Raw genomic sequence first — 12,944 nt, 5'->3', positions numbered from 1 at the left:
GGAGGGAGTCGGGGTGGTGGAGGGATGCTGAAAGACTAGAGATAATGAAGGTAAGGCTGCTTTGATTATTTATAGAGGTTCTCTCTTGTGCTGATTGGATAGATGGTGTAATTACTGATGATGGACTGGCCGTGTTATCTGCGCGTGCTCCTCCCGAAATGTGTTAATAAAACATCACTGAGAGAGCTTTCGGGATGATGAAGACACGTTGGCGCTCTATTTTCTTCAAGGCCTTATGCAGAGTTCACACTGCACGATTTTAGCCCGATTTTTCACTCGCTGACCGGTTTTGCGAAATCGCTGACAAATGCCCAAAATTGGAGGCAAATCGGTGCTCGTTCACGCGAGTGACAATCATGCAGTGTGAATTATCAAGATACAGGGCAGCGGGAAGTTCGGGGAGGAGTTATATGAAACGTAGTTTGCGGACCAGTGTTGCCAAATCAGCGATTGCCGCCGGTTGTTTTTCATGTCAGCAGGTTGAAGCGACCCCAATAATGTGACCCCTATAAACAGATAGTCGTTCAGTGTGAAACCAACAGTGATGCGACGTCTTTGAAAATAGTGCAGTGTGAACTCGGCATTAGAGATCAGCCCTGCCTTCGTGCCTGAGGTTGTTGCGTGCAGCGCTGTGCTTCACAATCTCGCTCTTCTCAATGGGGACATCGTTGAGGCAGAGAATGAGGAAGACTGTGTGTGGCTGCTCTCCATGAGCATGACTACCTATAAAATATTCAAAACAATTAAAACATTTTACACTTCATGTTGTCCATTTCTTGCATAATTTCATATGTTTACAAGTACATGCTAATTTGTGTTGTAGCTTTATCACTTTTGTGGTGTAGTGGGCTAAACCACTTAACTAAGCAGAAGGTTGCCGGTTTGCAACCACCAGTGTGTCCTTGAGCAAGGTTCTTTACTCCAGTTTACTCCAGGGGGATTGGGGGTCCCTGTAATAAGAACACTGTACGTCACTTTGGATAAAAGCATCAGCCAAATGCATAAATATAAATAAATGTAAAAGATTTCAGTACAGACTTTTTTAAAAGTGTCTTGGGCACAAAAGCCTAATTACAATATGAATGCATACATACCGGACCCCCCAATACAGTAAAACTGCACATTTTAGAGTGACCTTTTATTGTGGCCAGCCTAAGGCACACCTGTGCAATAATCATGCAGTCTAATCAGCATCTTAATATGCCACACCTGTGAGGTGGATGGATTATCTCGGCAAAGGAGAAGTGCTCAAGTGTGCAAGTGAGTTCAGATCATGAAAAATGGGGGCAAAAACAAAAGTGTTGCATTTATAATGTTGTTCAGTGTATATTCTATTTTAAAATATGCTTTTTTTTTACATAACCCAACCCAAATGTGTAAATGATCAGAAGATGCGTTTGTTACATAATTTATTACTCTTAATTTTTTTTTTATAATTTCAAGGAGGCGAAGGAATCTTTCCTCCCTTTCCTTTGCCTCCATGTCTCTCCTTTCCTCTCTCTCACGTGTTTCCTGCACAGCAAAATCCCCAGAGTTAAATCAACTCTGCTCAGAGACCAACGTCACTGCACCCGTTTACCAAGAAATTTTGGAGCACTTCATGCTTCCTTCTGCTGACCAGCTTTTTGAAGATGCTGATTTCATTTTCCAGCAGGATTTGGCACCTGCCCACACTGCCAAAAGCACCAAAAGTTGGTTAAATGACCATGGTGTTGATGTGAGCCAAAATCATCACAATTAAAAGAACCAAAGACTTAAAGTACTTCAGTCTGTGTGCATTGAATTTATTTAATACACGAGTTTCACAATTTGAGTTGAATTACTGAAATAAATGAACTTTTCCACGACATACTAATTTATTGAGATGCACCTGTACTCTGAGCAGAGTTGATTTAACTCTGGGGATTTTGTTGTGTGGCGCCATCGGTCTTCTCTTTCTCTGGATTCTCTTTCTCGTCTCTCCTCTTTCTCTTGTCTTTCTCGTTCTCATCTGTCTTCTTTCTCCTCCATTTCTCTCCATCTTCTTTCCTCCCTCTCAGCTGCTTCCCGCTCTCTCTCCGCTTCCCTCTCCGTCATCTCTTTCATCATATCCTCCATATTCTTTGCTCTTTTTTTTAGGTCTTGCTGGGGCTGGGCTCAACTGAGGATGAAGAGGCCACAGCAACATCCGGACCAGATGAGGCAACAAGGGCAGGTGGAGTGATGGAGGGTCTGCCCCCAATTGCCTCATCTGGTCCGGCTGTTGCTGTGGCCTCTTCATCCTCAGTGCCCACACCTGTCTGCGGATATTTCATATCCTATAAAAATGCAGAAACACAATACAAAAGCTGTCACTCTAATACCACAGTGTGATTTGATTTCTGTATTAGAAGTAACAAAATTATCTTACTTTATATTTTTGTTTTAGGTTTTCCCATTTAAAAAATTATTATTATTATTATTTTTTTTACAAATGCCGCAGTAATTTGGCCTTGCAGGCCCTGTTCCACCACAAAAGCTCTTCGAAGGCACAGAAATCAAGAATCAGAGAAGTGCTGTAATAACTCTGTTTGAAATTACAATAATTATAATAAACTGCAATTTAAGATTTACATAGATTTTAAAAATTCATTTACGTAGTATACTCACTCAAAGCCTTTGATAGCAGCATTTCGCTTTCCGGTGAAGAGGGCTTCATTAGCCACTCTCCACCGTATTAGCACATGTGTGTGCTCATCTGTCTCTGTAACATCCAGACAAGCACTCAGACGTCTATTTCATTTCTATTAGTGTTATCGAACATTTTCCTGTCAGATGTTAGACATTCAGTAATCGTCTTTAAGATGTATATGGTTTATGTAAATTCAGTTTGGTGACGTATGTGTGCTTACTGGAGCTCCGCTGTTCGCTATGCAGTACATAATCTCGGCTACTCTTTTATGAATACTGAGGTTTCGGACATACTACTTTCTTCACCTACTTTTTCCCCCCCTATTATATAGTAGGTAAGTAGGCATATTAGAATGCAAATTAAGTATACGTACGACCGAATCTCGCGAGAATTAGGGCAATTTTCGCCTACTCTTTTATGAATACTGAGGATTCAAACATACTTATAGGGCTACCAATCTTCCGTATGCCGACATACTCCCAGTGGAAGGAGTAAAGCTTGCATATGTTGCATGAACAAGCAGATGCTTTTACATTTGAAAGAGTTGCATCTGAAATAACCCCTCAACCAACTCCTGAAAATTGGATTGCAATGCATCTTGAATGTGCCTTGGAAGGCAGTTACACTTGGTCTTTTCATGAATTAATAGTTATGATGGGCAAGTGTAAATATCCCCAGTCACTCAAGTTTACTTACACATCATATGAGTCACCAAAGCGAAGCTAACAAAATGATAGCACCTTGAAGCTGTCCCAAAAAATCCACAGCAACACTGTGACGGTTTTGCCACATCAAACAAAAACCAGTTTAATAATTGTTTAAAAAACTGTAGGTTACCCCTCACCTTTATTTTCAGCCTTGATTTCATTGTGTATAAAGTCGTTCTGGCGGTTTCCGAGGACAAATGCAAGAAAGGACAGGATGAGAGCATCTAGGATGCCGATGATGGCCAGTATGTAAGTCCAGCGCACTGAACAGTTGCCCAGTGTGTACTTTCCTGTCTCCTCTCCGCACATATCTCGGATGACCTCTGCATCCCAGCCATCTGGGAAAATCAAACAGCCCAGCACCAGGCACACAGCTGCCAAAAGAGAAAGGTTGAGAGACTGAGACAAAGGATTGTATCACAAAAATCTAAATAAAAACATAAATCAATTTAAAAAAGAAACAGGGATCAGAGTAGGTGTGTAAAATAAATGTACACTAGTTACACATACCCAGGTGAAAAAGTACTCTTAAATGTATTAAAAATGTAATAGGCATAAATTCAAAATCCAAATTCAGATAGTATATTTATAGTACAATTGTACTCCTAACATGCTTACTTGAAGTGCATTAAAAATGTATTGAATTGCATTTTAATATATTTAAAAAAAAAGTATACTAGAAATACTTTGGTAATACATATATGCTTAGTTACGCTTTGAAGAAATATGCTAAAACACAAGCAAACTTTTCTGACATTTTAGTGTATTTACAGAATACATATTTTACTCTTACTTAAAGTATATTTTATGTTTCCTTTTTATAAGAACGTAGTAAAATGATACAGCTTTTAGTGTTAAGGTTTAGGTTTAAAGTATATGTATCTTATTTATAACCATATCTAGACATACTGCTATATATTTTAACTATGTCATTTAGAAGCTCAGGTGTGTTTGGCTAACGTGCGTGACAAAATCTGACTGGTTCTTGAGCATCAGGCAAGTGCGTCTGAGCTTCGGTTTAGCAGTTCTGATGTGCGTGTGTGTCTAAATTAAAACCGTAAAATCGTATAGAGAGATCACGTCTCTTCAGAGGACTTGGAAGAAACCACTTGATTCATATGGATTACTTTTGCGATGTTTGAAGCCATGAACTGTGAAGAATTTTGGTGACTTTCAGTGGAGGGACATAAATCTTTGTTTTGAAGATGAGCGAAAGTCTTAGTGGAGGGACATAGATCTTTGTTTTGAAGATGAGCGAAAGTCTTAAAGGGTTTGGAACATCATAAGGGTTTGTAACATGAAATCGCATCATATGACCCCTTTAATCTTATATCAATTAATCTCAAAGATTTAATTCTGGCTGACTTATTTCCTAATAAACTTGATTACAGAAAAAAAATTGACCAATCAGAGCCAAGCTTTTCAAATCGGCTTTGCAGATAATAGTCCAATCACACCGCCATATGCTGTTGAGATAGTAACATGCATTCAGCAGAAATCATCCCAGTTTCACTATGTTTTATTTTCATGACTCAGGTCAACTTCCGCCTCCCGCTAACAACTTAAAGGTCCCATATTGTACACCTTTCTGGAGTTTTATTTTAGGGTTTGATGTCCTTAAGAATATATATTTGCGGTATAAGTACCAAAAACCATCTCAATATATTTTTACAGCTCCTTTCTCAGGAGCTCTGCTGAGAACAGGTCGATTTTGGCTTGTCTAATTAATATTCATGAGCCTCTCTTCTGATTGGCCTGTTGTTTTCTGAGTGATGCACGGCCTGGCCAACCACAGGTAACTAGGGTCAGCCGACGTCACAGCGCTAGCTGGAGGCAGCAAAACAAAGGGGAAACTGGAGGTGGCCCATTCAAACCAGCGCAGATTCGGCTACATAAGGAGCTTAAAATATCATCTTGTGATTTTGGGTGCCAGAATCGACGTAATACAGCCTCAAAGTAGAAATTTGAGCGCATATCTGCTGCCACTGCCAGACAAAAAACCGCGACAGCTGTGGTTAAACGCGATAAAACGAGCAGACTGGACAGAAAGGATCGTCAAAACGTGTTGTTGCTGCTCAGCAATAGCATGGATGCGGTGTTGTCTGGGGGTTTGGCAAAAGGAGAGTGGGACGGTGGGTGGTGCTCGGGGTGGTGACTGAAGGCGGTGACTGTGTCGTTCTGACGTCAACTTTTTACGGAAGTCACAACGGTTCGTGAAAAATCACAGCTACTTTAAGCAGGCTGTGTGAATTTTACTGTGGACTGACTGTTTTGAAACTTATATGGTAGTTAAATAGCCCCTAGACCTCAGTTATCATGAAAAAAGCCAGGAAATTTCAGTTTTGACAATATGGGACCTTTAATAGGTTCTTAAAAGGTGTGTCTGCTAAGTCGAAGCAGACACTGACAGATGAAGATATTGCACGCATAAATACTTCTTCTTGGTGGTAGGTGTTTACCAGCCATTTGTTTAACTAACTTTGAGCTCACTTCTGAGTTTTTCCTTGGTGCATGCTGGTGTGCATTTGCAAATGTTAGCTAACAGGTGGAATGCTAACGTTAACCGCTGTAAAGCTAAACTTACACTAACTAGCTAGTTATCGTGCAGCCACTGGGTATATGGTTGCTTAAAGTCTAGGTAGTAGCATTTGTTTGTCATATAACAACTATAAAACATCGTCCAATGTATTGGCAGAAAGAATAATTTATCGTTATAGCATGTACATCATTAACATGCTCTTTTTTTAGTTAAGATGAAGTTTTTTTGTAGTTGTTTTCTCAGCAGTTTGGCCTAATTGTAATGAAGTAAAAGTTAAATATAAATGATTATTTCATTGTGAAATATTAGTTAAAATTAGTTGTTTTCAGATCAGCTGCTGTTGCTATAGAAGACAAAATGAAATCAGATCAGAGAGACAAGCAAATAAGAAAGTGGTAAGTATGTTTTAAAGGGGTCATATGACATTGCTAAAAAGAACATTATTTTGTGTATTTGGTGTAATGCAATGTGTTTACGTGGTTTAAGGTAAAAAAAAAATATTTATTATTTTTACAAAGCTCATCGGTCTAAAAAGCGCGGTGTGCTCTGATTGGCCGGCTATCCAGTGCGTTGTGATTGGCTGAATACCTCAAGCGTGTGACGGAAATGCTACGCCCCTTACCAGATTCAGGAAACTTTTTTCCGTAAAATGCGCTGCACACACTTGAATACTTGGGTTGTACTGTTCTGGAACAGTGTTGTAAATAAAAATTAACCACTGATTTCTAGTTGTGTCCTAGAAGGCCAAACAAAGTAGTTTGGCTTTCGCAACGAAACACACAGCGTCTCCACGACATTGGCGGCGGCGGAAACAATACTACAGTGAGAATAAAAGTTACGCCTTCTTTCTTTGTGTAAACATTTGGCCGGTGTTATGCAAATCTTCCCACACAGTGACGTAGATATGTGGGGGTGTGTTTGAACGAGGCATTTTAGGAAGGCGTGGCTGATCGTTCACTTTTATAAAGAATATCTATTTGGGTTTGAGACTTTAATCTTTGCGACTTTACGGATCTTCTATGTGCACGAACAGCATTTAACACTCCAAAGACAAAGGAAAACATGAAATCCTATCATATGAACCCTTTAATCTTATATCAATGAATCTCAAAGATTTAATTCTGGCTGACTTACTTCCTAATAAAGTGACTATTTTGGCTCTGTCATGCTACCTTTGGATTCAGCACTACTGTTGTAGAGATGTTGGGCCTCTTTAACCTTATGTTCAATGTAACAGTATTGTATGGTGATGACAGGCAAGAAAATAAAAACGTACGCTCATGTCAAGCTTGATGAGGATTTAGTCCAAGCTTTGAAAGGTAAACTGAGAAGAGTCATAGAAATTCTAATGCATATCTATGCAAATTATAATACATCCGATATTCAAAAACAACACTCAAAACCACTGATTAATTATTTTGGCTTTCACAGATTCTGTGATGCATTTTTCAAACACCACAGTATCTGCATTGCAAGCCCTCAGATGCAATAAATGCAACAAGTCGTACTCAAAGAAAATTGATCCTCCACTTGAAGATGAAGATGGTGACATTTCAGATGTTCTGTTTCGTTGTTTGGTTTAGCCATTTGCAGGCTTAACTTTGTAAAAAAAAAAAAAAGCACTTTATTCACTTCTGCGCTTTATTGTTTTTCAGTAACTTCTTTATTTGTGTGTGTGCAGAAAATTGCATTATGCATTTTTATTCAGAGAAGGAATATTCATAGTGTACTTTTCCAGTAATACAGGTATAACAGAAATGTTCTACAAATTGATTGAAGTAGTTCTGTTATAGTGTCACAATCATCAGCTGGAGTACCCATGAGCTCCACCAGAAGGCACTGCTTAGTACTCCTTGCCATTCCATCACGAATTACAGTACATTTCCCATAAACATTTGCCTGGACTCATTGTTGTGTGATCACTTCCACCTCTGTGTCATTAGCTTCTTTAGGTCTGTGTATATAATGGTGCGTTCAAGTCATGTCGGATAGATCGTATTTACGAGTTGAACGCACATGAACGCCACCACAAAGTGGTTATTACGAGTGGGAGCTCTTCATTTTCTATAGTTAACAGACCCTGTTGTATTTTCTTGTAATTTATTAAAAGAAGGTACACCGCCATCTTGTGCCGACTAAACTGACTTGAACGCACCTGATGTCGTGTAATTACGACTTGTCAACTCGTAAGTACGAACGTCCCAGGAGGACTTGAACGCAGCATTAGGTCTGTGCTTGAGTTGTTGTTTGTTGTGTTACGGCCCAAAGTGTTTTTGTCCACCAGGTGGCGTTGTTCTGTGGTTCATCTCCAGAGTGAGCGTCAGGCATAGGTGTGGAGTGTTACCTGTGATTGCGCTTGAGGGCAGCGAGTTCATGGAGTGCGAGCGCCTTTCCTCTTCAGTTCTGGCTTGGCTTGCTTTTCTTTCTTTGTTTTAATTTTTGCATTATTATTTTGAGTTATTTTTAATTAAATGTTAATTTGTTAAATTTCTTCCATCTGTGGCCTCACCTTTTGTAATGTTGCTTCACCCAGAGCCAGGTGGACGTAACAGTTGGTTGTTGTTCCTGTATGCGTGTTCCTGGTTGATGCTCTCTCTTGCCTTCTCTGAGTGGATTATGCTCCTTATTCCCCTATGTGGATTGCACCATGGTTCTTGGTTTGGATTACCTGTGTTTGTGGTTTAATAAACTTTTGTGCTTTCATTTGGATTCTCACTCCTCCTCGTCCTGGCTCACACGTTACAGAACGACTGACCAAATATGAATCCAGCAGCACAAATTATATGTCTCCATCAAGAAGATCGGCCCATCGAGGACTGCGTGATGGACTTTGTTGAGCTGGCACACTTGACTGGTAGTGCTTTTGCACTGAGGCCCATATAATACACCACTGTTACAAAAGTTACTTTAATGCATCTAAATTATATTTCCAATTCCCAGGTTGTTCCCAAAATATGGGTTTGTACAGGTGCAAAGCAGGAATCCAGGATTATTTTGGTGACTGAGCACTTTGACAACTATTTTTAGAAGATGAAAAAGATTGTAGGTGGTTCCAGATTCAAAATCTTTGTGATTAATCAGTACTAGTTTAAAAAGTCATGCATTGAGAAATCAAATTTTCCTTGTGACCTTTGAGAGGTCTTTGTACAATTTTACCATGTTTTATTTTTCTTGTAAAAGAGAGGAAATGGTCTCTCCAGGTCAACCCAAACTGTTCAACTCTCTGTAATTAAGAATGATAGTTTCCCATTCAATTTTGAATGGTTTCACCGACATCACAATTAAATTATCTTAAATTAATAAAATATATGATCTTTTTTAGCTAAATGTGTTTTATGTATTATGTGGTAAATTAATTCGTTTTATGCAAGTTAAAAATATAATTTAAAGTAACTTCATGTGACTTTAATGTAACTTTTTTTAATGTCAGTAATTGTAATTTAATAACTAAATTAAACTGACAGATTGCATCAGTGGAAGTAATTGTTATGTTATAGATCAAGTAGAAATAGATCCTTGAAATGCAGGTTAAGTTTTAATGTGCCACCCTTGGATTTTTACTGTGCCCTTCAGGCCACCCTCTTAAAATTTTCCTAGAGGCTCCACTGTTTCTACTTCTATCTGATGTCATAAAGATGAATGCATCAGTGCAAGACTGCCTGCACAGGAACAGATCGATAACTACTACTTCATCCTGGCCTTTTTGGCCCACTGCATGTTAGTGATATGAACAGAGAGGAAAGATTTTACCCAATCATAGCATTTACATTGAAGTCTTAAAGGAGACTAAACCACTAATTAAAGTGGCTGGATTATAGTGATGATGCTTTTTTAACATTAAGTCAAATATTTCCTACATGGGTGTCTCTGCTTTCAAAATTTCATTCATCACCTATAAGAAACAGGATTTTTGGAACAATGTGCTCTGGATATATAAATCTATCTAGATCTATCTAGATGTCTTACCACAGTTACAAATGTCACATCTAGTGTGAACCAAACACTGCATGTGAGAAAAATAACCTCATATTAGCTGTGAAACAAGGTGGTAATTAAGAAGCCATCTGTAAAAAAAGGTTGAATCTAAACGATGACTGGACCTTTCAACATGGCACTGACCCAATACATACAAGCTTCTGATCTCATACCAATTTGATATGGTACATGAAAAGTCTGTAATCCTTGGTTTTTGTATAGTAATTGCATATTTAATATGCACCATATTTGCTGTGTTTGAATAAGACAACTTTTTCTAAATATAATTAATCTGTATTTTACATATACTGTATAATATATGAGTGCTTCAAGTAATAAATAACTAATGGTGTGCATGCCCACTTGAAGACCAGACAGAGCAGTGCCGTCAATCTGTGTCTTGCTCTAAAGGAAGCTAATAAAGTGTAGATTTCATGGCTGCATTATTCCTGTAGTATAACCCAGAGTTTACATAATTGCCCAGCCACATTGTAATCTATTAAAGGGGTCATATGATGTTGCTAAAAATAACATTATTTCCAGGATCAGTAAACAGTCCTCCATAAAATGTGCTGCACACATCTGAATATTTGGGTTAAACTGTTCTGGAACAGTGTTGTAAATACAACTTAACCACTGATTTCTAGTCGTGTCCTCTTTTGGAAGGCCAAACAAAGTAGTTTCGCTTTCACAACGAAACACGGAGCGGAGGTGGGTGGGATTGAGAATGGCACGGCCGGCAGATTCGACGAAGGAGCGTCCGGCGGGCTTGCGGCAACCACATGTGTCGACCCCCAAAGAGATATTCTTTATAAAAGTTAAGAGTCAGCCACACCTACCTAAAACGGCTCGTTCTAACACGCCCCCACATACCTACGTCACTATTTGGGCGGCGTTATGCAACTCTTCCCAGATAGTGACGTAGGTATGTGGGGTGTGTTAGAACGAGCCGTTTTAGGTAGGCGTGGTTGACTCTTAACTTTTATAAAGAATATCTCGTTGGATTTGAGACTTTAGTCTTTGCAACTTTACAGATCTTCTTTATGCACCAAGAGCTTGTAACACTCCAAAGAGAAAGGAAAAATTGAAATCGCATCATATGACCCCTTTAATTAATAATGTGTGTATGATTAGACTAGCTTGTTTGCAGCATGTGTTATAATTGTAATTATGTATACTATATATATATACAGTCGTGGCCAAAAGTTTTGGCAGTGACATAAATTTTGTGTTTTGCAAAGTTTGCTGCTTCAGTACTTGTAGATTATTTTTCCACATTTGCCTATAGCCCTATTCGGACGGGACTAGTTTTCCAAATGACGTTTGAGTTACAATTCTTATCAGCCGACGTCTGTGATTTCATGTACGGATTCGGACGGGACTAACATCTCCGTGTTTATTACCGCGGTAGGAATGTCTGAGTTTTACATGTGGGCGTTGCAGAAGATCACGTGTTCAGGATGCTTGGATTGCGTATGGTCATATGACCGATCAATGGCACGTAAACATTTGTAAAATTGTAATAAAAAAAAGAAATACATTTAACATGATTTTATAGAACTGGGTTCTTATAATAAAACCACTGGAATAAAAATGTTTTAACTTAAATTTTATTATTTATTATTTTATTCTTATATAAATGTACACTCATGTAACTGAGTGCAGAAATGACAGTAATCTTATCTGAAACTGATATTACAGTAGCCAGTCTTAACAGTTTACGTGATTTGGCTCTTCTTGTTGATTTCATTTTTTATTTATTCGCAGTGTAATACCAAACACAACTACATCCATTATTGGTGCACAGATAGCAGAAACTTCAATACCGGCGCGCTAGCTAGAGATTGTACGGTAGTTCACATTGACCAAAACACACAGGAAAAAGCGTTTTGGAAAAAAACATTTTCGGCAATCACAGACAGTCGCATTCGAACAGGATTAGAGTTCTCTGAGGACCGCCAAGTTTGCTGAAAAACAGTAGGTAATTTGCTCTGGAGTTTTTACAGAGGTCATGTGAGAAAAAGACAGACATGGCAGATACGGATTGGACTAAAATCTCAAAGTACGTCTGTGAAACAGAAATTTCTCTAACGTCCCCCTGTAAAACTAGTCCCGTCCGAATAGGGCTTATGGTATACTGAAAATCAATGATGAGCATATCATAAGTTTTAAAGGCTTTTATTGGCAAAAAATACAATGAGTCAATATTTACAGTGTTGACCCTTGTTCTTCATAACCTCTGCAATTCGCTCTGGCATGCTGGATATTAGCTTCTGGGCCAAATCCTGACTGATGGCGATCCATTCTTGCCTTATTAGTTCTCGGAGTTGATCACAATTTGTGGGCTTCTGCTTGTCCACTCACCTTTTGAGGATTGGCCACAGGTTCTCTATGGGATTGAGATCCGGGGAGTTGCCTGGCCACGGATCCAAAATTTCAATGTAATGATCTTCGAGCCACTTCTTTATCACTCTTGCTTTGTGACATGGTGCTCCATCATGCTGGAAAATGCACGGATCTTCACCAAATTGCTCATGGATCGTTGGAAGAAGTTGCTCTTGCAGGACGTTTTAATACCATTCTTTAAAGCTGGCAGTGTTTTTGGGCAGAAAGTAGCTGACTCCTGCACTGGTGGTGACACGATTCTGTAGCTGACTCCTCAGGAGGAGGACGGTCCTGGCACTTGCTGGACAGTCTGGGACGTCCTGAAGACTTCTCGACTGCAGTCGAACCTCTCTCCTTGAAGTTCTTGATGATCCGGTAAATGGTTCTTTCAGTTGCAATATTCTTTGTAGCAATTTCCTTGCATGTGAGGCCATTTTGATACAAATCAATGATGGCTGCACGTGTTTCTTTGGAGGTAACCATTGCTAACAAGAACACAATGATTGGAAGCGCTTCTTCCATCGTTTTTATAGCAATCAGTCTGCTCTTACAATCTAATCAGTATGATAGTGATTTAACCTGACTAGTACTCATTCACACTTTCACCTGTGCTGATGTTATGATTAGTCAATTGATGTTAGCTGATCGTTTTGTGTCAGGATCAAAAAACAGTGAAATTAGTTTTTTT

General features: G+C 39.0%; 1 protein-coding gene across 1 annotated transcript in view; it reads right to left on the bottom strand.

Moving 5' to 3' along the window:
* The window catches only part of LOC107710167 (lipoma HMGIC fusion partner-like 3 protein), a 53,328-nt gene that overhangs the window by 18,486 nt on the left and 21,898 nt on the right, over positions 1-12,944 (bottom strand). The window contains exon 2 of the mRNA XM_016514906.1: positions 3,495-3,731. Coding sequence (XP_016370392.1) covers positions 3,495-3,731 — 237 coding nt within the window. The remainder of the gene's footprint in view (positions 1-3,494; positions 3,732-12,944) is intronic.

The sequence above is a fragment of the Sinocyclocheilus rhinocerous genome, unplaced genomic scaffold (assembly GCF_001515625.1).
Source record: "Sinocyclocheilus rhinocerous isolate Xijiao unplaced genomic scaffold, SAMN03320098_v1.1 scaffold447, whole genome shotgun sequence".
Taxonomy (NCBI): Eukaryota; Metazoa; Chordata; class Actinopteri; order Cypriniformes; family Cyprinidae; genus Sinocyclocheilus; species Sinocyclocheilus rhinocerous.
This window is presented reverse-complemented; position numbering and strand designations above follow the sequence as displayed.